Source organism: Perna viridis, chromosome 6, assembly GCF_037379345.1.
Source record: "Perna viridis isolate PV_CMFRI_1.1 ecotype Kerala chromosome 6, ASM3737934v1, whole genome shotgun sequence".
NCBI classification, from domain to species: Eukaryota; Metazoa; Mollusca; class Bivalvia; order Mytilida; family Mytilidae; genus Perna; species Perna viridis.
In genome coordinates, this window is record NC_142450.1 from 21069857 (window position 1) to 21094934 (window position 25078).

General features: G+C 31.3%; 1 protein-coding gene across 2 annotated transcripts in view; it reads left to right on the plus strand.

The window, feature by feature from the left end:
- LOC148614039 (uncharacterized) overlaps positions 1-23166 on the plus strand; it is a 39872-nt gene extending 16706 nt beyond the window's left edge. Inside the window, exons 10-31 of one of the 2 annotated variants that reach the window (XM_088587821.1) lie at positions 2204-2277; positions 3035-3143; positions 4183-4277; positions 5059-5243; positions 5702-5769; positions 6484-6545; positions 7506-7622; positions 7941-8045; positions 8353-8456; positions 9040-9157; positions 9956-10026; positions 10332-10413; positions 10965-11090; positions 11823-12011; positions 14124-14327; positions 16349-16426; positions 17349-17420; positions 18090-18299; positions 20527-20754; positions 21027-21221; positions 21424-21489; positions 22783-23166. In XM_088587821.1, coding sequence (XP_088443947.1) covers positions 2204-2277; positions 3035-3143; positions 4183-4277; positions 5059-5243; positions 5702-5769; positions 6484-6545; positions 7506-7622; positions 7941-8045; positions 8353-8456; positions 9040-9157; positions 9956-10026; positions 10332-10413; positions 10965-11090; positions 11823-12011; positions 14124-14327; positions 16349-16426; positions 17349-17420; positions 18090-18299; positions 20527-20754; positions 21027-21221; positions 21424-21489; positions 22783-22941 — 2717 coding nt within the window. In that variant the 3' untranslated portion in view covers positions 22942-23166. The remainder of the gene's footprint in view (positions 1-2203; positions 2278-3034; positions 3144-4182; positions 4278-5058; positions 5244-5701; positions 5770-6483; positions 6546-7505; positions 7623-7940; positions 8046-8352; positions 8457-9039; positions 9158-9955; positions 10027-10331; positions 10414-10964; positions 11091-11822; positions 12012-14123; positions 14328-16348; positions 16427-17348; positions 17421-18089; positions 18300-20526; positions 20755-21026; positions 21222-21423; positions 21490-22782) is intronic. The other variant, XM_088587822.1, reaches the window with a different exon arrangement.
- Positions 23167-25078: the final 1912 nt, after the last annotated feature.

The following is a 25078-nucleotide window of genomic DNA, read 5'->3' on the forward strand; positions in this document are numbered from 1 at the left end:
GCTTAGTGCTGCTGCAGGCCTATTCTTTTGACACCTGAACCTGCACTGTAAAGTAGTGTGTATAAAGTATTTAGAAAAGACTGCAAAAGAACAACTCAATGAAATTTAAGAATTGCTCTTAAAAGAGTAACAAAAGTTATACTTGATCATTATTAAGGAATTCAAAAAAATCTATTTTAATCTGTTATTGCTGATTGTCCATCGTAACATGATCATGTGACTAGATTATTTACATTAGAAACCAACAAGCAGAAAATCATATTTTTGGGGACATTTTAGTCATTTTTGCAGAAGAAAGCAATTTTGAGTTGGAGGGTTTCGATTTTGATGATATAAATGATAATGTTGAACCTGAGCAACATGAAATTATTTCAAGTAAACATCAGGCTGCTGGTGGGCAAGACCCACAAATTTTGAACTTTACTGGAACTCCTGGCTTGTCAAGAAATCTAATTGATGTCACATCTCCTCTTGATTGTTTCGATTTATTTATAAATGATGATGACTTGAGGGACATTGTCCATGAAACAGACTTGTGTGCTGCCCAACAAATTGAGGCAAAAAACTTAAAACAGAATTCCAGATTCACTAAATGGGTTGATACCATAGTAAATGAAAGGCATTTCATAGCTTTACTTTTTGCAATGACTCTTGTTGCACAGCTTGAAATCAGTGAGTACTGGACAACAGACCCTGTTACATCAACCTCATTCTTTGGTGACACTATTCCTGGTGACAGGTTTTATTGTCTCTCATTCTTCTGCTGGAACAACAATGAAAACCACATTCCATACGGACAAGAAGGTCATAACCCATTACATAAATTTGGTAGACTTTACTTTAACATATTCTTTTGATTTCAGAATTGCTGCTACCCTAACAAAAGTCTTAGTATTGATGAGTGCATGATTCTTTGGTGAGGAAATTTGTCCTTCAGGATTTACAATCCAGACAAACCAAATAAATATGGACTCAAGGCTTATATGCTCTGTTATTCAAATAATGGTTACTGTTTAAGTTTAAACTATATACAGGGAAATCAGTCATTCCAACATGTATACAACGTCATGATTGTTGTGTTGCTCTATGCATCACACAATGCTTTAAAACTATATCATAAGTGCCAGGAATATATTTTGGCATATAAGAGACTTAAAACAATCCAATGAAGCACAAGTGTTGAAGAAAATGCAAACATTGAGGAGTAAATTATGTGTTCACATATTGACTGTAGTTAATATAATTGTTGTTGATCTGATTGTTCCGTTTCCTTGTATTCACTTGGTTTTTCCTACATAAAGGAGCCATTCTGTATTTTCAAACTCGGCTTGCATTCCTTTGGCCTCGCTTTCATATGTAAAAAGAACCATTCTGTATTGGGCAACTCTGCTTGCTATCAGTTTTCTTTATGGATGACATTGATAATTCTAACTTTTATCATATAATATCTTGAGTAGCATACACAAGAGTATTTATATTGTTCCTCCTAAATATTTGGAGAGTCTCCTTACTACAAAAAAGGGATGGCATTAAAAATGGCCAAAGCCAACAAAGATACTGAATCAAAGTTGGCTCCACCATACCTGGAGTAGAGTGAGAAAAAAGGGAATAACTTGACCTTTTAATAAGAGGCACACTATATTTTGGTATATTTCTTAAAACAATTCAGAGAAATACATATGTTGAAACAATGCAGCATAACAAGGATAAAAGATGCCTGTTACATTCAGTTTTGAAGAAGAGGAATAACAAATCTGTGACATGAACCCTAATCAAGTTGCATAAGAAACAAATTCTAAAAATATTACATGAATGAGGTACGGTACCTAGTCTAGAGGGAAAATGAGCAAAAACTTCTCCTTGTTTGTGCTCACTTCTCCCATTTGTCTTTGACAGGGAGATTTTTTTGTAATAAATTACATAAACAAAAACGTTAATATTGTTATTTTTGGTCCGTTATTTTTCAAACAGAATTTACTATAAAAATACTTTGCCTTGTCATCATTGCCTAGATTTGGCACGGAGTAGAAAAAAAATGATATTTCAGAGATTTCATTCACATCAAGATAGACCAGAATAGTGTAATGAAACAATTTTATCGTCTGATAGTGCCATAATTGGGGAAAAGTCTGAAATAAAATTCCAAAATTATTGCTCACTTGATTGAATGTTAAAAAATGTTTTTGTTTTTCTGTTGTAATAGTGAATTCAGAACGGCTTGAGAAAGAGAAGGTGGAATTGGAATTCAAAGAATGTATAGAGGATGCAGAGCAAAAAGTATTTGCAACCTAAAAAAAAAAGCTGTAGAAGAGTATTATTAACATTGATAAAACACACAATTTTGCTTAAAATAACAGTCTTTACTAAGTCAATCTGCCTTATTGGAAAAACCCAACAATATTGCAATCGGAGAGGAAGAAACTTGTTTTCTGGTGGTCTGAAAGTCAGATATTGTCCTGGACCTTAATCAGTGAAAGAACTATCTCTTGTTAAAATCTACTGCCATGTTTGGACTGAAATGAGACAAAATAAATTTCTTGCGGTCCATCTTTTTTTTAATAAGTTTTTTTATTTTTAATTTTTTTTTATTTACTTTTTTTTTTTTTTGTAGATTAGGGTACATTGTAATTATGAAATTTTAATTACATCTGCATCATATGATCTTTTAGAAAGGACCAGAAAGTTCAAAAACGGAGCAGGCCATCGTGTTCAGATAAATCATATTCTGATTAGCTTGTTAGATAAAAAAATTCTGCTCCTATGATTTTAATGTTGATCTAAGTGAATTTCATCGCTGAATTTTCCAGAGATTGTGTCATTTCATTTTCTTTCATCTTGTTTTTTTTATATAATATTACAATGTAATAATAAGTCATGGAGAACTTGTTTTTGAACGTGTTTGACATATTTTGAAATTTTGTATCTTACATTAGTCAAAATATCTGGAAATTTTGGTGGACCAAAAGGGGTTTGTCTGAAATGTCACACAGTCCTACAAGTTACCCTATGACTAATAAAGTGAAAAATTTTTCAGTTAAAGAATCTTGAAAATCAATGTGAGGAGAAAGATTTGGAAATAAGAGATGTCAGAGCTGATTTGAGGAAAAATGAAGACAAGATGCATGAAGTTACATGTCATTTAGGTAAATACACTGAAACCTGTCTATAACAAACTCCTTATCAACAGTTTTCTGGTTTATTCAGGGTTTGATTTAGACAGGTATCACTGTAACTGTTTTCATTTCCATAGCTAAACTGTCTGATATCTTCAGAGCTATTCTAACCATTGCAGTGGTTTCCAACTTTCTGCTTTTAACCATGCTATTGCCATCTGTTATAGGGACTTTTCTTTTGACTTTTGCCTATATTTTATCAGTTCAGTAACTTATATCCCTTCATTAAAACATGCACAGTACCAAAGACTGCACTATCTTAATCACAGCATAACTGATAGAAGTGATTTTGCAGTTTACTTAAATTGTTTTGAGTGCATAATTTATGGAGTCAATAGACCATGAGATAGGAGTGACTTATTTTGCTTTCTTTGGGGCAGAGCTATGTTGTTTTCTATTTACTTTTTGCCAAGACATTACTTACCATGATCTCTATCATGTAGCTCCTTAGTTAGTCGTTATTGCAATACTTTTATATTTGGTTTCAATGTTACAGTCAGCCCTCCTAATTAGAATCAAGATCTGATTCATATTAGGATTCTTTGCTGATGATTGGATCTGATTCATATTGCAATCTTGACAGGTAATTTTGTTGTTAATCCTATTATTAAATTTTGATGAATTTAATTTTAACTCATTGTTCCATTTATAAGCAATAAAAAGCTTTTATCCCATACGGTTTCTGCTAATCTAAAGTGTTTTCACACTGCACTGATGGATGATGTCACCCCTAATCAAAATTCTATAATTTTTTTGCTAATATCTTGTTTACTTGTTACTTATTGCTATTGTTTCTTATCTTTCAAATTGTATTGATTACATTTACATTCCTGTGATAAGATTGGGGTTAAATTGAAGTGCATATCTTGTTTATTAAAACTATTCAATATTGTTTATGAATCAATCAATTACATACATGTACATCTGTATTCAGGTACTATTTTCAGTCTATGGTTGTCATTCATTTTACACTTTGATCACAATAACTTTAGTTTTACATTTGTAACAGATGACTGTAAAAAGCAGCTGCTGACATTGGAAAATGACTTCCATCAGAAAGAAACCTTACTCAGTGATTCAGATAGTGAACTTTTGAAAACAAAGGTCTGCTGTTTATAGTTATTTATTTATTTCATTATTATTCTTTTTCTTTTTTGGCTTCTATATCTGATGTATAATCATAGTTAGTCATAAGGGTCAGTTTACCTGTACGAGAACAAAGTTATTAGCTAAGAACTGCAACTTATCATAAGTTTGGTGATGTCCTAGTTCTTTGTAGACTTGGAACAAACTATTTAAATCATGTATTACTGTTCTTTTTTTTTGGTTTATTAGGAACTATTAAGCCATTTGGGCTACACTAAATTTAGAAATCTCGAAGAATTTAACATGATGTAACTTCCTGTCAGACTGAAATGCTTCTACAGCTATACCTTAAACTGGTATTAAATACCATTATGAGGACATCGTCCTCTATAAACAACTGAGGATTACTCATCACATTTATGACAAATGCAAGCATTATAAAACTTACTTTATATGATATACATTACAGTTTTACTTCATCAAACATTAGAAAACAGATGTTTAAATTTTTTATTAAATCCTTTAATATGATTTTTTTTTTTCATATACCAGTTATAAGATAGATGGATTGTGTATTAATGTACCACCATCAATATAAACTTGAAATACACATAGATTATAATACATTAAAAACATATATTAATGTCATTCTTAAAAGAATAATAAGAACTGAAAGGAATTTTTTTTTTTTTTTGAATAATTATCAAGTAACCAAAAGCCCTTTTAATTGATGCAATACTAGAATTTGAAAAGAGGATATGATCTTTTACTCACATTCAACTGTGCATTTTTCTTCTAGATTCAGTGTATCACTTTAGAAGACCAGATTGCTGCTCTATCCCAAAATATTGAAACTTTGAAAAAAGAAAAGGAAAGTTTAGAAATCCATTTTAAAGACTCAGAAAATGATCTCAATACACAAATAAATTGTTTAACTACAGAACTTGAAACTTGTGATCAACATCTTCAAGAAGAGAAAAAAAAGTATGTTTGATTTATTTACATAAGAATGCAATAGTCTGTTGTTCCCAGCTTCCAAATTTTAATCTGTTTCTATGATTAACATATCATGGTTTTCCTATCAATGAAACATTTGACTTTTTTCACTAAATGCTAGTTTAAGTACATGTCTGTAAAATGTGATTTTTTCTGTTGTAGAAAAAATGTAGACATAATATGACTACAATTTGGAGTTTTTGATTGTGAGAAACTAATGTATCAATGGTCTGGGATATTGGCACAAAGCAAAACACTTCTTTCACAATGTTGAATTACGGAGAAAAATAACTATCTATGACATTGTAAATTGGGCTAGTTGTCTTTGAAATTGGTTATGGTTAATTGTTCTACTAGTGGCAGTGGTCACAAAACCTTTGCACAATACCATATTTACTCAGATTAGTTGGTGCTAAATTTCCTCTAAAATAGGTTTTTTGTTGCAGAGTAGAAATGTTGTCTAGCCAACTGGACAAATCACTTACATCAATAGAAGACATCAAGAGTGCTAAAGGTATCTTGTTATATTGACGAATATTTTTTTTTTTTTTTTTTTTAATACAAAAGAGTGTTTCAACTTAAAAATGAAATTTTGTATTTAATAAGATATCAGGCTGCTTTCAAATGACCTAGAGGGCTCAGGTGACATTTAATTTTTTCGGGTGGTTATATTGTTATATTGTTTCAAAATATATTTTGTTCTGACAGGTTAAAAACTGATGTTGATTAGAAGTTTCAGTTAGCTTTTTTACTACACCCCAGCAAACAAGTTTGGCGGATATTTAGAAATCAGTCTGTTCCTCTGTCCCAATATCTTGTTAGGGCAACTCCTCCAGAACTGCAGAAATCTTATGGGAAGGCCTTGCATCATATGTAGATGCCTATTAAAGAATATGATTACTGTTGGATGCTTGCTAAAAAAAGTTTTACATGTTAAAACTTTATAAGTGCAACTCCCCTTATGTTTTTAATTTTTTTGTATGGCTAAAATGCATTCCAGCTCACCACCCCAACTTGCAGCATTTTGTATTTATAAAGCTGCCTTTAGAGTAAATTTCTCGAGCCCATTTGCACACCTATCCATGCTATAACAGAAGTACTTGCAGCCCTGGGTACAATATTTAATAATTTGTTTTATTAGATCATTTCTGTTAGTTTAGAACACTCATTAAATATGTTTTTCTTTTCTCATTGGGGAGTTAAAATTTAATGTTTTCTTTCTTTCTAGATATTGTGATCATGGAAAAAAGTGAAATAGAGTGTCAGTTAAATTCAGTTCTTGAGATGAAGGTACTGTAGAGATATTTGAACTAAAATTTATTATACCCCCACACAACAAGTGGGTCATATATTGGAATCCCCTTGTACATCTGTCTGTCATTTCGAATTTGGTCCCAATCATCTTGGGACTCCAATGGATGGACTGCTTTCAAATTTGGTGTGTGGCTTTATATAGATGGGACATATGTTAAATTGATTTTGGGTGCTCTCTGATATCAAATTCCTATTTCATGGGACATTGCTATGTGTCCCTATATGGAAAATAAAGATAACAACGATATAGTGAACACTAATCCATAATCAAGTCAAGTCCAAAATGAATCTTACAAAATAGATATTACATCACCGTAGTAGCTGGTACCACATTGGTCCTGACTTTGTACAAACATTTCAAGCAAAATTGTGGGTTAAACCTATGTTCAACCAATTTGCCAAACCTCCCTTTTCCATTGCAGAGTGAATATGTATTGATAGTGATTAAATAACATTTGTATGCTTTAGTGAATGATGGAGAAAACTTTCGTCACAAAAATCTCAGCTCCCAACGGATGGTTTCAATTTTGGTGCATGGTTTCTTATAGATAAGGCATATGTTGTAAATGATCCTACATCAACTTCCTGTTTGACTGGGGGGATGCCTAGCACAATAACTTGTACAACTTCATGTTTTATTAGAATTTGTTTTCAATTCAATTTGAACCAGTACTTCATTGAAAAAAGAATGATAAATATCTTTAGTCAATGTCTTTCAAAAAGTTGGTTAATAAGGAATAGAAGATGAGATTGGTAACAAGCCACTTTTTTATGTATTGCAAGGTTCTTTAAACCTCTTTTTTTTCTGGTGTTTTTTGTTGCAGTTGTTCTGTGTTCTTTTCATTTTCCTTTGTGTTTTTTTTTGGTTTTGTATTATAAGTATGTAAAAAATAAATGAAATAAAATTCCTATAGTTTACTAAATGATTTACAAAAGGATCAATTAGAGAATGAAAGAGAAGAAAATTTGAGGACTATCAGTGAAGTTAATTCTACACTTGAGGTATGCAGGAAGAACTTTAACCATCACAAAGAACTTCTTGAATCAGAAATGGTAAGTGCATCTAAACTGTTAGTTATCTTATTTATATGGGTAAATCATGTAGAAGAACTTTATTTTTGATATCAAATGCATTTTTATGCTTAAATATGTAAATTGTCGAAGGCCTAGACAAATATTATGAGTGCTTGCTCGGAAAAGCTTTCTTGATTGTTTGTGCAAAATATTTCAAAACAAAACAAACATTTTTGTACATTTCTTATTTTGTCCTATGGGGTAAATATTCTCTGGGTGTTAACATATGTAAAATGTGTTTATTTTTCCAAAATGTTCGGTATAAATATTTATTAATGTTTTACTAATTTGATATAGGGTACTTCAGATGATCTCAAAAACCAAGTTGAAGCTTTGAAAATGGAGAAGCAAAAGATGCAGGATGAAATAAACATTCTTTCTCAAGAAATTAGATTGAAGGATGTTAGTATCATGTGTACCAGTAATCAAAAACTGTTTCTAAAGTTTTTTGGTTTTTTTTTTAATATTCAAATGAAATTGTTATTATTGGTTTTATTAGTGAAAAAAGATTGAATTTCATATTAAATTGAGGTTCAAATTTTATCCATGTTAGTGTATGTTCCATTTGATGATAAAGTAACAAATGCATAAAAATATATATTGTACTCATCACTGAGTACTCAAATTCACATTTACCTAGCATGACACTAAAATTTAAGAAGAAATTGTACTCCTTGAATTTAAGGTATTTTTTGTTTCTTTGTTGCAGGAACAACTACAAAATCTTCAAGTAGATATCTCCCAACACAAATCTGGAGCCACATGTTTGAATGATGAAGTGACGAAACTTTCTCAGTTGTTGCAGCAAGAAAAGTAAGTTTTATTGCTTACTTTAAATTTGCCACTCAGCAATACCTTGGAAGTTTTAGGCACCTATAGTAATGTGCTATCTAGTCTTGAAAAAAATTATCAGAATCTATTTACAATAGTGTTTGGATTGTTTACATTGATAAGTTGTTGAAATATGAATAAATTTGGTGTTTGCTACCGGAAAACAACAGAAATACTTTTTTTAAAATTAAATATTTGTCCTTTTTTTTTTCTTAAAAAATTGTTACTTTCAACTCAAAATATTACTATGGTTGCTCTCTGACGATCAGGTCTTTTTGTCCTTTGCTACCAGGCAGTGGAGGGGAATTAAATCTATTTGTCAGCCCACAATCCTTAGTTGATGCATGTCTTCTGAAGCTGCATTGCAGATTGCTCCCATATTATTAGAATGCATTATTATGAAGTGGGATGTGTATACTGAGCAACCATTTTTGATTCTTCAGACATTATGTGAGACTGAGACTATCTTCAACAATTAAACAGTAGCAGGGGACATGTGACTGCTGGTTGCAATCCTTTACACCTAATTGAATTATTGATTAATGGCAATTGCCTTCTTTTAAAGGGAGAAACTAGATGAACTTTTACTACAGAAGAGAAACTTAAAAGATGAACTTCAATGTTATCAGCAAGAACTGTCAGAAAAAAACAAAGAACTTAGTACTAGACAAAAAGAGCTTGAGGTATCCATTGGTTGTTGAGCAGGCATATAAGTTCAATTCTCTCCTTTCAAAAATGTCTGTCCTATGTATACAGTCAAATAATCATAAAATGGTTGGTTAAATTGTTTGACTTTTGTGTATAGACTTTTTTGGTAACCAGGGTGGTAGCTGAGACTTTCTGATGTAAAACATTTTATAAAAACATTTGTTTTAGTTTTAAGGAGCATAAACCAACTTATTGTCGCGTTTCAGGATATCAGTTCAGTTTCACTACTGTTTATTTTCCTGTCTGACATCTGTTCCATAATGAAAGGACTTGTTCACTTAGATTATTTTTTATATAAAATGCTCCTGCTCAAGAAATTAATTGAAATTATTTTTTTTACAGGAAGTTAAAATTATTCATCAGTAAACATCATTCGAATCTATCAATTGTCACTCTAATGATTTTTGTAGGTTACTTACCTTATTTTATATTTTTTAGCTGCTAGATATGCAGATTTTTTCTTGACATAACACAAAAAAGAATGGTTTTAGATTAAATTATGAACAGTTCAAGGAAGCTAGGAGCTGGAAATTTAAAAACTCAGCCAAATTATTACCTTTAATGCTATTATACTTACTGTACTTGAAAACAGCATAAACAAATCATATAAAATCTGAAGCACATGTTACATTTAGACAATTTTATTATCTTTTAGTAATCACACCACCACTATGGTATTCCCTGTTATGGAAAGGGTTATCTGATATATGTGTAATGGTATGATAAGAAGTGATATATTGTCTAGGTTTGAAATATATTCTTTTTCATGGCAGAAATCAACCAAAGCTGTTAAGAAATTAGAAACAAAGGTAGAAGAGAGTAACAATATGGAAGATGGAATGAGGTATTTAAGTTCTTCTGTATTTAAAGTGATCATTTCTGTGTTAAAAGTGCTTACCAGGTACTCACTAGTATTAATCACATAACTTCATAACATAGTTAAGGTTTTTTTTTTTTACTTTGGTCTATTAATCAATTTTATAAAAATCTTGTCAGATATCAATTTGCTGTTTGTATTTTTGTTTTTTTCGTATATGAACTTAAACTTCATTTTTTCTTTTTTTTTCACTTTTTTGTGTATAAATTGAATACAGTATTCAAACAGTTTAAGGGCTGACATGATCTCAATTTCATTTCCTTTTATTTCAGAACCGAAATTCAAGAACTCAAGGCTGAATTGGAAACAAAGATATCAGAAATCGAAAGTTTGAAAGAAAACCGAGAAGAGCAGGTGCATTTTTTGCTTTCTTTTAAAGATTCATGTATTAATTTTAACTTGTAAACAGTTATTAATAATAGAGCATGTCATACATTCTTAAGTAGTCATTACAAACTGAAACTTAGAAGCTGTATTGATTTTGTCAACTTTTATTACAGTAAATTCTGTCTACAGGATCCTTTTTGTTTTGGCAGGTGTTAGGTTTACAAATGTTCAAAATGAACTGAAACTTAAATGAAGATTCTTCAATAGATATCTAGTTCAGACAGGAATTCACTATATTCAGAGTTCCCTATAGCAGCTTTCTTTGTATTTTTATTTCCTTTTATTCTTTGGTTAATTTTTTTTTCTAAAACTTTGTTTGCTTCTTTAACATTTTGTTTCTCTAAATTACCCTTATTCTTTACAAGCACAACATATTTATTATACAAAAAGTACAAAATCTTGCTTTGTGGTTCAAGTATAATTTGAAAACTTGAAATGTTTGCATAATGCACTAGAACATTTTAGATGCTGACTTGATTGTTGTATTTGTAATCAATGTACAATTTGCTTGTCTGTAGGATAAAATGCTAAATGGAGAGTTAGAAGAGAAGTCAAAAGAGGCCAGTGCCCTGGATAGTAAGGTCAAGAATTTGAAAGAGAATGTATCTTCTAAGACCAAACAAATTAAAGAGCTCGAAAAAGAGGTGATTTATATATTAAAAAAAGGTGTATGTGAAGAAAAATATCCTGAAAATAGCACAGTCAAGTTTACGTTCTTTCTAAATATGAATATTCTGGTATAAAAGCTTGATCTGCTCTGACTGACTGAAGCTATCACCCTTGTGTAATTTAGATCTTTCTATTGGTGATTTGAAAAGATGATTATGATGTATTACTTCAAACACCAAATAAGCCCATTTTGCTATGGGCTGCAAAGAGATAAATGTACCTTAAAAACACCAAAAAGTTTTGACTAAAAAAAATCAGTCAGTAAAATTTTACAATTTTGTTTATTTGATAGTATTTTCATTTTTCACAAGTTTGAATAAAGACTTCATTAGATTATGGATAGTTTTTAAGTAAAGAGCTAAAATTCCACAAAAATAGTGGTTTTTACTCAATTACTTCCTCATATTATATTAAAATGCAAAGATTGAAGAAATGAAATCAGATGATTTTGCACCAATAGTCTACTTAAAAACATTGATAAATCAATTCTATGAAGATAAGTATATTTTATGCTTTTTCCCAATTTGTTCTAGTCATTGGAGGTCACATGACTACTACCATGTTCCCCCCCTTAATGACTACCTACAAATTTCCAAATGTGCAACTTATTGTTTTTATAATCTTAGGGCAAGTACTATAGGTCACAAAACATGTTACTGATCTTGCAATTAAAATTATGTTAACATTCAAACTTATAATTCCTTTAGATACGAACAATTAAATCAAAGTTAACTTCACAAACAAAAGAAACAGACTCTAAGGATAAACAAATTGAAGAGCTCAATGAGGATTTTCAAAATTTGGCACAAGAAAAACAAGAACTTGAAAATCAGAACAGTGAGTTGAGAAACTTAGTAGATGAAGGAAAGAAGGCTGCAGATCTAGCTCGTAAAGAGGTTTGTAATATACAAGTACTGAATTTCAGCCATAATAGTTCAGTTTTTTAGCCCATATTTATATCATAAATGTAATTCCACAAAACTTGAAAAATGACTGAAAAATTCTGTTTACTTACTTATTTTCAGACTTAGGTATTTTTTTTTTCTACTTTTGTGGGACCAGGGTCAGATGAATGGATTCACAAGTTTTTTTTCACAACTACAGTGCAACCTCTGTAAACCGGCCATGACTGGGACTAACGAAATCGGCCGGTTTCCAGAGGTACCGGAAATTGACGTTGTTGCTCCGGAAACTGGTTCCGGAAGTATACAACTATGATTAATCTATGTCTGCAAAATACCCTCATTTCATTTTTAAAGCATGTTGACAGTTTGTGCAGTGCATTGTATCTTTTCAAATGTTTTTTTTTTGTAATACATGTATGTTTCATTAAATAAATATTTATATCCATGTTTTTATTTTACAAGTTTATTTATAGAATACCATAAATGCATTGATATCGGGGGTCACAGACTTTTATGATTTTAATTTATTAACGCTCAAAATTTATAGCCAAATGAAATGAAACCATAAATTTAATTTAATTTACTCATAAGACAAAAGAATCACCGCGGTCGGAAAAATTGTTTAAATCAAATGAAGTTTGCTTTTACAAAACCGTTTGATATTCATAGGTTTAAAAACAAATTAAAAATATACATGTGGTAAACCACGCCGATCATTGTGTGTGCAAGCTAAATTGCCTTTTAATCATTATCTTTACAAGCCGATTTGTTTTAATTAAGAGTGATAGGTAACACGGTTCACCGATTTCTTGTAAACAGATTTTGTGGGCCGGTTTTAAGAGGTCAATATTGTATGAAAGCATGTTTCGTACCAGAATGTACGGCCGGAATTCGGAATTTAGAGGGGCCGGTATTCAGAGGACTTTTTTACTTGAATATATAGGCGTTAATTCCGGCCCAAAAATAAATGTACGGTTTTCAGAGGAATCTGGTTCTCAAAGGGGCGGGTTTATGGGGGTTCCACTGTACTTTTATGCCACTGAAACATTTTATACCATTTTATATCAGTGCCTACATTTGTTGATTGAGTCAATGTCTATTGAATATTCTAAGGAAAACATCATCAGACATCACTATGGCCGTAAAACATTTTTTACAGAACATTACATGTGCAATGTATTTTATCTTGCATGCACATGTGTGTACAATATCATAATAAAATGAGCTCAGACAACCGCCATCAAAACAAAAAATGTCTCTAGTGCTGAATCCCATAAGAGATTTGCCCGTGGACTAAGTTTAAAATTATTACAATGTAGTTGTTTAGTCTTTGCATATTTGGTCTTCATTGTAGTCTGAGTTTGGTGTCATTATAATGACTTATTTCATTTCAAAAATTTGAAATAAATGTAAATCCCTACCTATCAACCCTACATAATTTCAGAATGGTGATCGGAAACATTACTTCTCATCAATTGACTGGCATGCACCAATAAGTTGACTTACCTATCTGTCTTACATGCACTTGAAACTGTTAATAATATCTAGAAAAGTATTTTGCTGGGTCAACAATTCAGCAAATGCTGTAGGCTGTACAATATAAGCGTGCAGGTCACAAATTGGATCACTAGGGGACTGTGTAAACGCTTCGATGCTTTACACCGGCCATGATAGACCCCAAATGATAGGCAAGGGCGTTAAAAACCCCCCAGTCCATCATGAAGTAAAAATACCACATATGACTGCAAACCGGGTCTAGCAGTATTGAGTATATATATTAGCATGAAAACAAAAATTTAAACCAAGTATACGAATAGTCAGCTGATGGTCAATGATCAGAGTCTCTCATATCGTGCAAATGATTGGCTAAAACTGTGTTACGAAAGATCTTTGTGAATTTTAGTGGTTTATATCTGCAAAGACAGTCGCATTATCATCTCAATTATCTGCTAGACACAACAATATCCTAGCTTTATAATGCACAAAATGAAGGGTGTAACGGATATAAGGAAAGTGCTATCATTTTCAACTTTATTGTTGTAGTGTTATTTAATAAGGCTGTTTATGAATGTGTACTTCCATGTTAAATTTTGTATAATTCAGGAAAAACAGATGAAAAAGCAATCTGAAAAGGCATTAAAGGAAAAAGAACAAGCTGTAAAGAAATGTGAGCACCAAATAGCAGAAATGATGGCAACATTGGAAAAATATCAACAAGAAAATGCTAAAATAGTTTCACAAAAAGACAAAGAACTGGATGAGATGAGGAGTTTTGTAGAACAAAATGAGAATAAAATAAAGATGGAGGTAAGGTTTACAATGTGTTAATGAAAATATGATTTTAAATGTCTATCAATTAATGTAAGGGTAAAGCTTGGCTTATAAACATATTTTAGTGCAAGCTATAATGGTCTTTATTGTAGAGTTGATTATGTATTTTAACGAAGACCAAGAAAAAATCATCACATAAATTTATGATCTTTTGTCCAATTATCCAACAATTTTTTACCCTTTTGTCTATCCATCTTCATCAGACCTCAGGTTTAGGTTTGTGTTGAACCTCTTATTTTATCTGATATATCTCCTCACACATTCAAACTTAAAGAAATTGAATTAAATCAACAAAGTTTACATTAATTGTTGTTTTATTTACTTTAAAAAATATATTGAATTATTCATTTCAATGCTTGGTAAATACTTAAATACCAGTCCACATAAAAACAGACACTGCCAATGATAAAGTGATTCATGGTGAAGAAAAACCCACCAAACAAACGAAACTTTTTCAGTCTACATATACTATACTTTCACATGACAATCTTTTCTGCATTCAGATCTGCATTTTTTAGAAAATCGTACATTCATCTCCCACTTAAATGGACCAAATGAAACAAAATCAAGAACAATAACTCTTGCAAAGTACAAATTTCATGTACAATCTCTCTAAAAAGCAAAACAACCAAATGAAACAATAAAACTGGTTATATGATCAGCAACTGTTTCTGAACAAGAAATAAAATTGAAATCAGTGGATTTTTGACAAGCAATAATCACTTTCTTTCTGATTTTTAGAAAGACTGCTACTTGAGAACTTGAATAAAAGAACTATTGCTCATTAATGTTTTCTTCCCTATTTAGCTCAACTGGCCAAAGGCTAAAGACTGCTACTTGAGAACTTCAATGAAAGAACTATTTCTTATTAATGTTTTCTTCCCTATTTAGCTCACCTGGCCAAAGGCTATGTGAGCTATTGCCATCACTTGGCGTCAGTCGTTGTCGTTAACAATTTTTCAAAACTCTTCTCCTCTGAAACTACTTGACCAATTGGAACCAAACGTAGTATGATTGTTCCTTGTAGTATCCTGCATAGAACTGATGTGGGGATTTTTAATCCTTCGAAAAACATGGCCGCCATTATTAAAAATAGAACATAGGGGTCAGACAGTAGTTTTTTCGCATTTATCTCCAAAAACCGTTAGGTTTAGCCAAATTCTGACATGGGGGTAAAAGTGTTCAGCATGATGAGATCTATCTGTGGTAAATATTTGGTGAAAATCTTGACCCATGTTGGAGTTATTGCCTTCTTGGATGTTTTTTGCTGTTTTTAATGTTATTATTTTGAAAAATCTTCTCCTCAGAAACTGCTCTACAGAGTTCAATGAAAGTTGGTATTTTTGTTTTAAAGGGTATCCTTAACTGACCGTTTGGATTTTTGATCTGTTATAAAGCATGGCCACTGTTACTAAAAATTGAACATGGGGGTCAGACAGCAGATTTTTGCATATATCTCCAAAACGGTTAGGTTTAATCTAAATCTGACATGGGTAAAAAAATTATTCAGCATGAAGAGATCTATCTGTGGTTAAATTTTGGTGATAATCTGTTGACCCATGTTGGAATTACTGCCCTTTTTGGACGTTTTTTGCTGTTTTTGATGTTATTACTTCAAAAAATCTGCTCCTCAGAAACTATTAAGCAAAATTCAATGAAAGTTGACATTTTTGTTTTATAGGGTATCCTTAATGAAATGAGTGATTTTTGATCGCTGAAAAAACATGGCTGCCATTTCTAAAAATAGAACAATGGGGTCAAACAGCAGATTTTTGCATACATCTCCAATTCTGTTAGGTTTAGCCAATAGCTTTCAATTGCTGATATGATCCTTATTATAAGGCTTACAAATGTGTCCAATGAATCAAATGGAGTCAAAATTGTCTGACTACTTCTTGTTAGAGTTAATGCCCTTAAAAGGCAAAAATTTAACCAAGGGAGCGATTCAGGCTCCTGGGAGCCTCTTGTTGTGAATTGTTATCTCTTATTTTTTTTAGACAAATGATGTAATAAATGAGTTAAATAAAAAATTAGAAGACATGACAAAACAGATGAATGATGCTGCAGGTGAAAAGGTTTGTGGAAATGCAACTCTCTTGTTCATAATGCTTTCCAACAAAACTTAGATTATATTGATTTGTACAATGTTAGTTTTATTGTTGAAATTTTAGAGTATTAGATGTACCAAGAATTAAATGAAGAACATATTTATTACCCCGCTCATTGGAATCACCTTGTCAACAACATGCAACAAAAATGCATGCAACTTTATGTTCATTCTAGGATTTTTACTATTCCTATTTTTTTTTATCTCACCTGGCCAAAGGCCATGTGAGCTATTGCCATCACTTGGCGTCCGTCGTTGTCAATTTTTCAAAACTCTTCTCCTCTGACACTACCTGACCAATATGAACCAAACTTAGTACGAATAATCCTGCATAGAACTGATGTGGGGATGTTTGATCCGTCGAAAAACATGGCTGTCGTTACTATAAATAGAACATAGGGGTCAGGCAGTAGTTTATCACATATATCTCCAAAACCGTTTAGCTGAATTCTGATTGGATAAAAGTGTTCAGCATGATGAGATCTATCTGCTGTCAAATTTTCGTTTTAATCTGTTAAGCCATGTTGGAGTTATTGCCCTTTTTTTTTTTTTTTTTTTACATTTTTTTGCTATTTTTTATGTTGTTACTTTCAAAAATCTTCTTCTCTGACACTACTGGACCAATTGAAACCAAATTTGGTACGAATGTTCCTAGTAGTATTGTGCATAGAACTGATGTGGGGATTATCGATCTGTCGGAAAACATGGCTGCCATTACTAAAAAAATATAACATAGGGGTTAGACAATAGTTTTTGTTGGACAACTTCTTGTAAAATTTATTGCCCGTGAAAGGCAAAACTCAAAGGTGAGTGATTCAGGCTCCATGGATCCTCTTGTTGATAAGTTAAGTTTCAGTTTATATGAAACATGTATTGCATCATTTCAATAGAGATCTGCTGACAGAACAGTAATTAAGTTAGAAAAGAAGATCAAGAAGTATGAAAATGATGTTGCTAAGATGGTAAGTTGTTTTTCTTTGTGTTTTGTTTTTTTTTTTCATTTTTTTAATTAATGGCAACTGTGGAACTGTCGAGGTAGTTACTCACATTTTTTAATCTCTTTGGAAATTTAGTAGTATTAACATCATTAATCTCACCCAGGGAGCAGTTAATAATATTTCTGAACTTTCAACAGTTAAACTGGCTGTGACAAGAAAAACATTTTTAAGATATAAAAATGTGATAATCAATTGCTTACTAATGATATTCTGTTTCTCTTATTTTGACTTCTTCATAGCTGAAACATGTTTTACCCTATATTGGCCTTGCATGATATTGTAGACTTAGTAAATGTTTTTTCTTTACTGACAAATATTCTTTTGTAGTCATAAAATTTAAATATCAATCCATAAATAGAACATGCAAATAAAACAGTTTGCCTACTTGACAATCAAATCAACCAATCAGCAATCTACACCAAGTGCACACTAATGAGTTGACATATTTTTCTGCCAATTTGTGTTAAAAATCAAAATAATGGAGCACAAACCAAAGCATTAAACTAGAAAAACAGTGAAAAGCTGCTGTCTATTTGACTCATTTCATAACATCATTTTGAGCACTCAGGAATCTTCAACAAGTTTTGACCTCACTTAGTCCAAATACAATTCGATCAGCTTCATTCTTTTAAGGAAACCAAGATTACAAGTCTGCAGGATATTGTGGATGTTATAAATGCAAAGAAAATGGAAACTGTTGGTATACAAGTAGACCTCCAGCCGCAGGAACATAGAAACATCAAAGGAACATCCCCATCCAGGAAAGTCAGTGATTACTCCAAGAAACAACCGGAAGTGAATAAATCCACGCCAAATATTAGGGTTGCCCCCAGAACACCCCAGGTATGTATTAGAAGATAATTTTCCTCTGCTGCAGAAATTGGAATGTTTTTGGTCTTTTTGCCCCCGTCTGAAAGCCCTGTATAAGGATATGGTAATGGCAGGCATCTGTCTGTCCATCCATTAGATTTTGTGAATGGAATTCCCGTGTAATGGTATGGTAGATTCCTTTGATATTTGGTGCAGTGTATTGTTATGATGTGTAGGTGTGCATTCTACATTGCCATTTTGATTCAGTAAATGTTTTAGAGACCTCCTCTAAATGCTTGAGAGATTCTTTTTATATTTGGTTTGGTATATTGTTATGAAGTGTAGATATACATACTACACTGTCATTTTAATTTTTTAGAATTATGGAACTTAGACTACTTTCAGCATGTTTCAACAATAGAATACCTTGGTAATGCAACTTCTCTGAAGCTGCTTAAGGTAGTAGACCTTGGGTATCCCCAAAATTTTCCCATAATTCAATTTTCTTTAATTTTGCAAATGATATTACACTAACTGTGGTGTATCATCTGTCAAATTTTTAAGAAAATTCACCATGCGGATTTTAAACAATAAGGACTAAAATATTGCTATTTTTAGAAATCTGAATCATTGGCCAAACTGAACCATATCTGGTATTTTAGGGTCATTTTGATAATATATTTAAATAAATAACTGAATATTATATCAAATATCAATTTAAAAGGATTAATATATCAGATTTAACATAAAATTTTATTCTGTCTATTTTGTTGAAGAGATACAAGGTTTTTAATTTACCAAAATAACAAAAAGGGGGGTAATTTTCAGCTATTTGCATATATAAAAACCTCTATTTGCAAAAAATCCATTATTTGATTTCTGTACAAAATTGATATTATATGGACTATTCGTATGCAAGTCAATATATAAATTTTTGGTTAAGTTCACTGTGTATCTTTTTTAAAAAGTGTTTTAATGATTGTAGGGTAAGGCATTGAAAAAATTTTTATAATTAACCATTATGATTAAAATCATGTTAATATTCAATAAGGTTACCAAATATCAAATTATGATGACTTGTATTGATGAAATAGCATTGCCAAACACAGCTTGAGTCAACTACTGTGCAAATTTTAATGAAACACAAATATTCATACTTCTGCATGAAGGGACAAACTTATATGCTAGACATAGTTCAATGCTGTATAGAGTTGTACAATTTATGCTAAAAAAAAGCAACAAAATGAAAACAGAAACCTTGAAGTCTTATAAGGAATTATGATAAAGAATATATTTTTAACTCTCAAAAGTTAAGGAGTTGTAAAACTGGCAAGGATATTGGTTTGCCATACTGTCTCATGTCATGACAGATTATTTTCATATTTCAGTTTGAATATTCTTGGTTTGCAATAGAAGGTAACATTTACCCATCTTATAAAAATAAAATCCTCAATATACCCATTTGAAACATTTAATGAATACTTCAAAAAAGCAGAGTTACTGGGGGCTGCTTTGACTTTGTTCTAGAAGTTGAACCCTTTCTTGGAGTTATTTTCCTTTAAAATCAGTATGAAGCTTGCATAATCAGGAGTCATTCAAATCCTCTAGTGACTAAAATCATTTCAATCTGAATTACCTCCCTTACCCCAGGTCTACTACTTAAATGGATTCTTTTCTTTTTTTTGTATGATTTCTTTTTCAAGTATAGATAGGCATATTTCACCACCTTTTTATTTCTTAAACTTTGTGGAAGTTATGCGACTTAGATTTTTTTCAGCATGTTTCAACAATTCAAGACGCTGTGGTTTCAACTCCTCTGAAAACCACCTCATGGATGTTTTTAGTATTTTGTTTGATTTAGCTTATGAAGTGAAAATGTGCATATTGACCTGCCATTTTGTTTTTGGCAATTTTTATGGAGTTATGGAACAAAGATATTGTGACAACACTTTGCAGAAATTTAGCTTATAATGTCTTTATCTAAACCATAGATCATTTATCCATTACTTCTGAATTTGAGTATTTTACACTTTCTTCTTTAGCAAGTGTCTCCAGTTATATTTCATTAACTCAATCTGCAGAGGCAAACTAGTTTAGGTAAATGTAGTTATATATAGATTTGCAATAAATCTGAAAGTCGTGAATTGCTACTAAATGTAAGGTTTTTTTTCCCTTTTAATAAAACTAAGAATGTAATTAATTTTTAAAAAAAATTCCTGATTACATGTTAATTTTACTTTTCCTACATTCTGCTCTACAGTTAAACCATAAAAAAATGGATGTGCAAACACCATCCGAAGTGGAATGTACTCCTGTATTGTTCAAGTCACCTACATCAAAAACACCCACATCAGCATTAAAGACACCACAGAGAAGTATTCTAAAGAGTTCTGTGAGAAATTCCGTAGTTAAAAAGAGAAGAGTAGCTTTTGAATCTGATGGTTCTGATTCTGATAATTCGTCATCCTCAGAATTGATGGAAGTCGAAGTAAATATTATTTTATGATAAGCTTTTTTCTACATACTTATTTCTATGATTGTAAACATTCCTATTCTTTATTGCAAGCGGCATAAGACAATTATGAAACAAAAAATACCTGTTTCAAATAGTAGTAATACTTGCTCAGATTAAAGTTTTTCCAATTTATAGATAGACAACTATATTGCCTAAACTGAGATATAAAGATACAATGGGGAAAACAAACTTTTCTGTGCAGTCATATGTGATTAAAACAGTAGTGATGTTACTTTCTTTTAAAGATAGGAGAAATAGATTGTCGATACAAAGGTGGGCAGACAAATCTTCCTTTACATGTCAGACCTTCACCTAAGATTAGGACACCAGATGCCAGAATTTGTAGTGATGATGAAGAGGAAGATCAGGTTAAAAAGAGTAAATTAAGCTTGCAGAGAAAACCTAGAGGACCTCCAGTTTTAAAAACACCAAAACAAGAGGTATTTAAGTTCAATAGATTTTGTCAAATGCAAGTTATGAACATTTTGTTTGTAGCGTAATAGGTTTTATTCACGAAGGAAAGGGTATTGAATGATGACAAGTTACGTGTTTTTTTAATTTTTTATATTTTAAATCTTCCGTATGTATAAAGCACTCTTAACATGAGCACCGGCAATTTGTCTTTTTCTCTTGTACTTGCAGTCCAGATTTCATGTTAGTCCTGGAAATAAAGAAAATATTAACATGAGGACAGATACATTTGACAAGGTAAGTATTTTCATCACTAATAAGTTTAAAAGTTATATTAACTCAATAGGTTGCAGACCATCTGTAAAACTGAGAAACTATTAACAACATTTTATCACATTAGTTAATCTTATTTTGGTATATCTTAAAATAAATTTAAATGTGTAAGGACGATTTTTTTCCTATTGTTTTGAATTTCTTGGAATTATACTTGTATTACAAAAATATCAGCTTTTATAAATGAGTATCTCTATTGTCAGAAGAGATTTCTAAATATCTTTATTTGGCTTTTTGTTAATTTTCATAAACATTCTTCACTTTTTTTTTTTACTTAAGAATTGGCAATAATAAAAATTTTGTTTATTGAAAAATAACATAAATTTTTGATGTGCATATTGTTTATTGCGTGAAGTGCAATAAACAAAATATGCACATGGAAAATTTATGTTATTTTTCAATAGACAAAATTTTTATCATGGCCAATTCTTATAAATTAATTTTAAAACATATTTTTATCTTTAAACATGAAAAGTAGCTCTGAATTCAATTGAATAGGGGCGTGTTAGTATTTTTTTTATCCATTGAGATATAACAAAATTATTTTAACTAATCAGATTACAATATTTATCTGAAATTGATTTATATAACTATAAGTGAAATAAATAAGGAACTTCAAAATTGGGTACATTTTATCTCTTAATAACTGTTATTATAGGATTAATTTTGTTACTTTCTTAGTTTTCTTGGGATTATGTTGCTACAAGATTGAAGTCATCACTACAGAAGTTTTATGCCGTCATTATGAACCCGTGGATCGTTATGGTGTATCCATCTGCACTATGAAAACTGATTTATTCAATGGGTCATGGTTTTCCTTTCCTCGTTTGTCTACCCAGGACTTGACTCTTTATGAGCAAGTCAGCGGGTGTTTCTAGAAAAGCAGAGGTCGCTTACCCTACCAGTGCACCTGGTCCATGCTCCCAGTTTTTAGTGGAGTCTGAGTTGCTCATTTGCTTTTGTTACTTTGTATGTATGATTTTAGTCACTTTGTGTTCTTTGTTGTGTATGTCTGTTTTCCATGTCTGGTCTTTGTCCCTGGATTACATTCTTTTGATTACCGCCATAGCCTTGGTTCCCTTGATTACTCATTGAAAAGACATGAATACTGTGTGTGAAACCTCCACTGGCCAACTTGCCAAAGGCAAGTAAAAATTGCATTTGGCTAGTGTACTAAATTATTACCTGTCCAGTACATAAATGACACTGGACAATACAGTTTTCATTTTTTTTTTTTACTTTCTCTTTGTTCAATAGAAGACTACTGTTCCAAGGACACCCAACATTCGCAAAACTCCTAGTAAACCTCCAGGAAAGTTCTTCAAATCCTCTCCAAAGGACAGATCATCTCACAAAGCTAAACAGAAAGAGGAAACATGGTTTGATATTGACTCAGTGTTTGGATTTGAAGACTAAAATCACTTTACATTATGTTGTTGATATATTTTATTGTAATTTTTTTACTTGATGAAATGATGTTACTATGCTCATCCAAGCTAACATGTGATATGTTTTCCTGTTAACTGCAGGCGGACCAATTTTGTTGTTGTTTGTTACTGATCATTTAAGAAGTCAAAATTTATGCTGTTAATTCTTTATACCATGCCATGCAGAAGGCTTCAAATACACATTTTATAGTAATTTGTTTGATTTTTTGGGAGATTGTTACCTTGACCTTGAAAATCAGAGAGTAAATTTTCCTATGTATTTACTCACTTCGGTCATGATCTATTGAATGTTCCAGGAAAATGTTTTTCCCAAGGATTCGTGGATTTCAGTTTGTGCAAATCCAGTTATGATTCTTTATGTTACTTTTAACTTTACCTTGTTAAAAGGTTTATGGAATGTACAAAGGAATCACCCTACTGTCTTCTGTTTGTCTGTTTTGCAAGTAGGAGTATAGTCATGGTGTATAATTGCTACCCTAGCATAACTTGAGAAGACATTTAAGTATAGGGTTATCATGCAATGCTAGGCTAGGTAAGATACTTCATTTTTTTTCTTTCTAAAATTAATGAATGAAGCATATACTGTATGATGTAGGAATGGAAAATGAAAAGGAAGGAGGGAGTGAAAAAGTATGTTAGGACATAACAATCAAGAGGTGCTCTAAATTGAAACTGTTAAAATTAGGGTAAACTACAGTTACTCTTCTTTGGCTAACACAGCATTAAATTCTAATGTATCATTAAATGCTTAGTAAAAGGCTTGAACTCTATATAATTTGGCATTTTGTTTTAATAATTTAAACAGTGGTTTGATCTTTCCACCCATTTGTGATTTCTGCTTCTACAAAGCCAGATTTCATGGTTACAACTGTTTGTTTTACTGTATATAAACTTCTGATTTGGCCTGCATCAGTAAATGCAATACAGATTCAAAGTACTAATGGGTACCTACAAGAACCATTATGCTGATTGGTGTGCTATTAAAACAACTTCAGTATACTTTAAAATAGTTAGATTTTAAATCCCACTGGAAACCTAATTATTATAAACATACAAGCACAAAAATTAAATTATCACTTTTGAGGTGTATTCTTCACCATCTTTGTAATAAGCACAGCTATTTTTTTATTAACAGCTTGTGGTTTGGTTTAACCTGAACATGAACCACAATATTGCTAAAAGTATTACTTTAAGTGGCAAAAATAATAATTAAGAGGTCAGTGATTTAGTTGAAATCATATGGTTTTTATTGACATCTCCTCCCATTATATATAAATCCCAAAACCCTGGGGCAAAGATTATAGTGAGATTTAGAGTTACCAAAGAAATGAACTTTTCTACATATAATTTATATAATGAAGCTGTTTATGTAAGGCAACTAAATTTCGTTTCATTTGTAGGCCAGTTTAGTTTCTTGCAGTGATTTTATGTTTTTGACAAGGGAATAAAATTCAGCACAAGTGAACAATTTACTTTTCTGATCCACAGAGAATTATTCATCCATTTAAAATAGATTGTTTGGGATATGAATAACATTTTTCTAGGTTTTTATTTTTGTAATTAAATGGCAACGTAAATTGTGTAATCCATTCACAATTTCAGCCTTTTACATTATGTATTGATTCATCACAAAAAAAATAAATCTGAACATTACGAAAAAGGCATTGAATTTAATGAATACCTATATTCCAATTACAAAGGGAATCTTTTCTCAATGACAAATTAGCTTTGACAACAATAGACAGAACAGAGTTTATATTTAAAAGTTTGGCTTTTCGATTTTTCTAATGCATAGTTTTCAATTAATAATCTGACTCCTCTATCAAAATTGAATTTTATAAATATTGCCAATTAACTAATGTCCCATAATACCCCTATTTCTTCATTGAAAAGAGGATATTAAATACATAGACATTGCTCTTTCTAGTGCTTTGTAACTTTAAAGCCTGGGTCCACTTAGTGGCGTCGATATGTTGTGCCTTTTCAATTCAGCCTGGGTGATAGAATATATCACATGTAATTGATCCCAGATATCATTTTGATTGTAGTTACACGTATAACAATGTCACTCATTGTAACTTCACCTACATTGACTAAAATTGTTA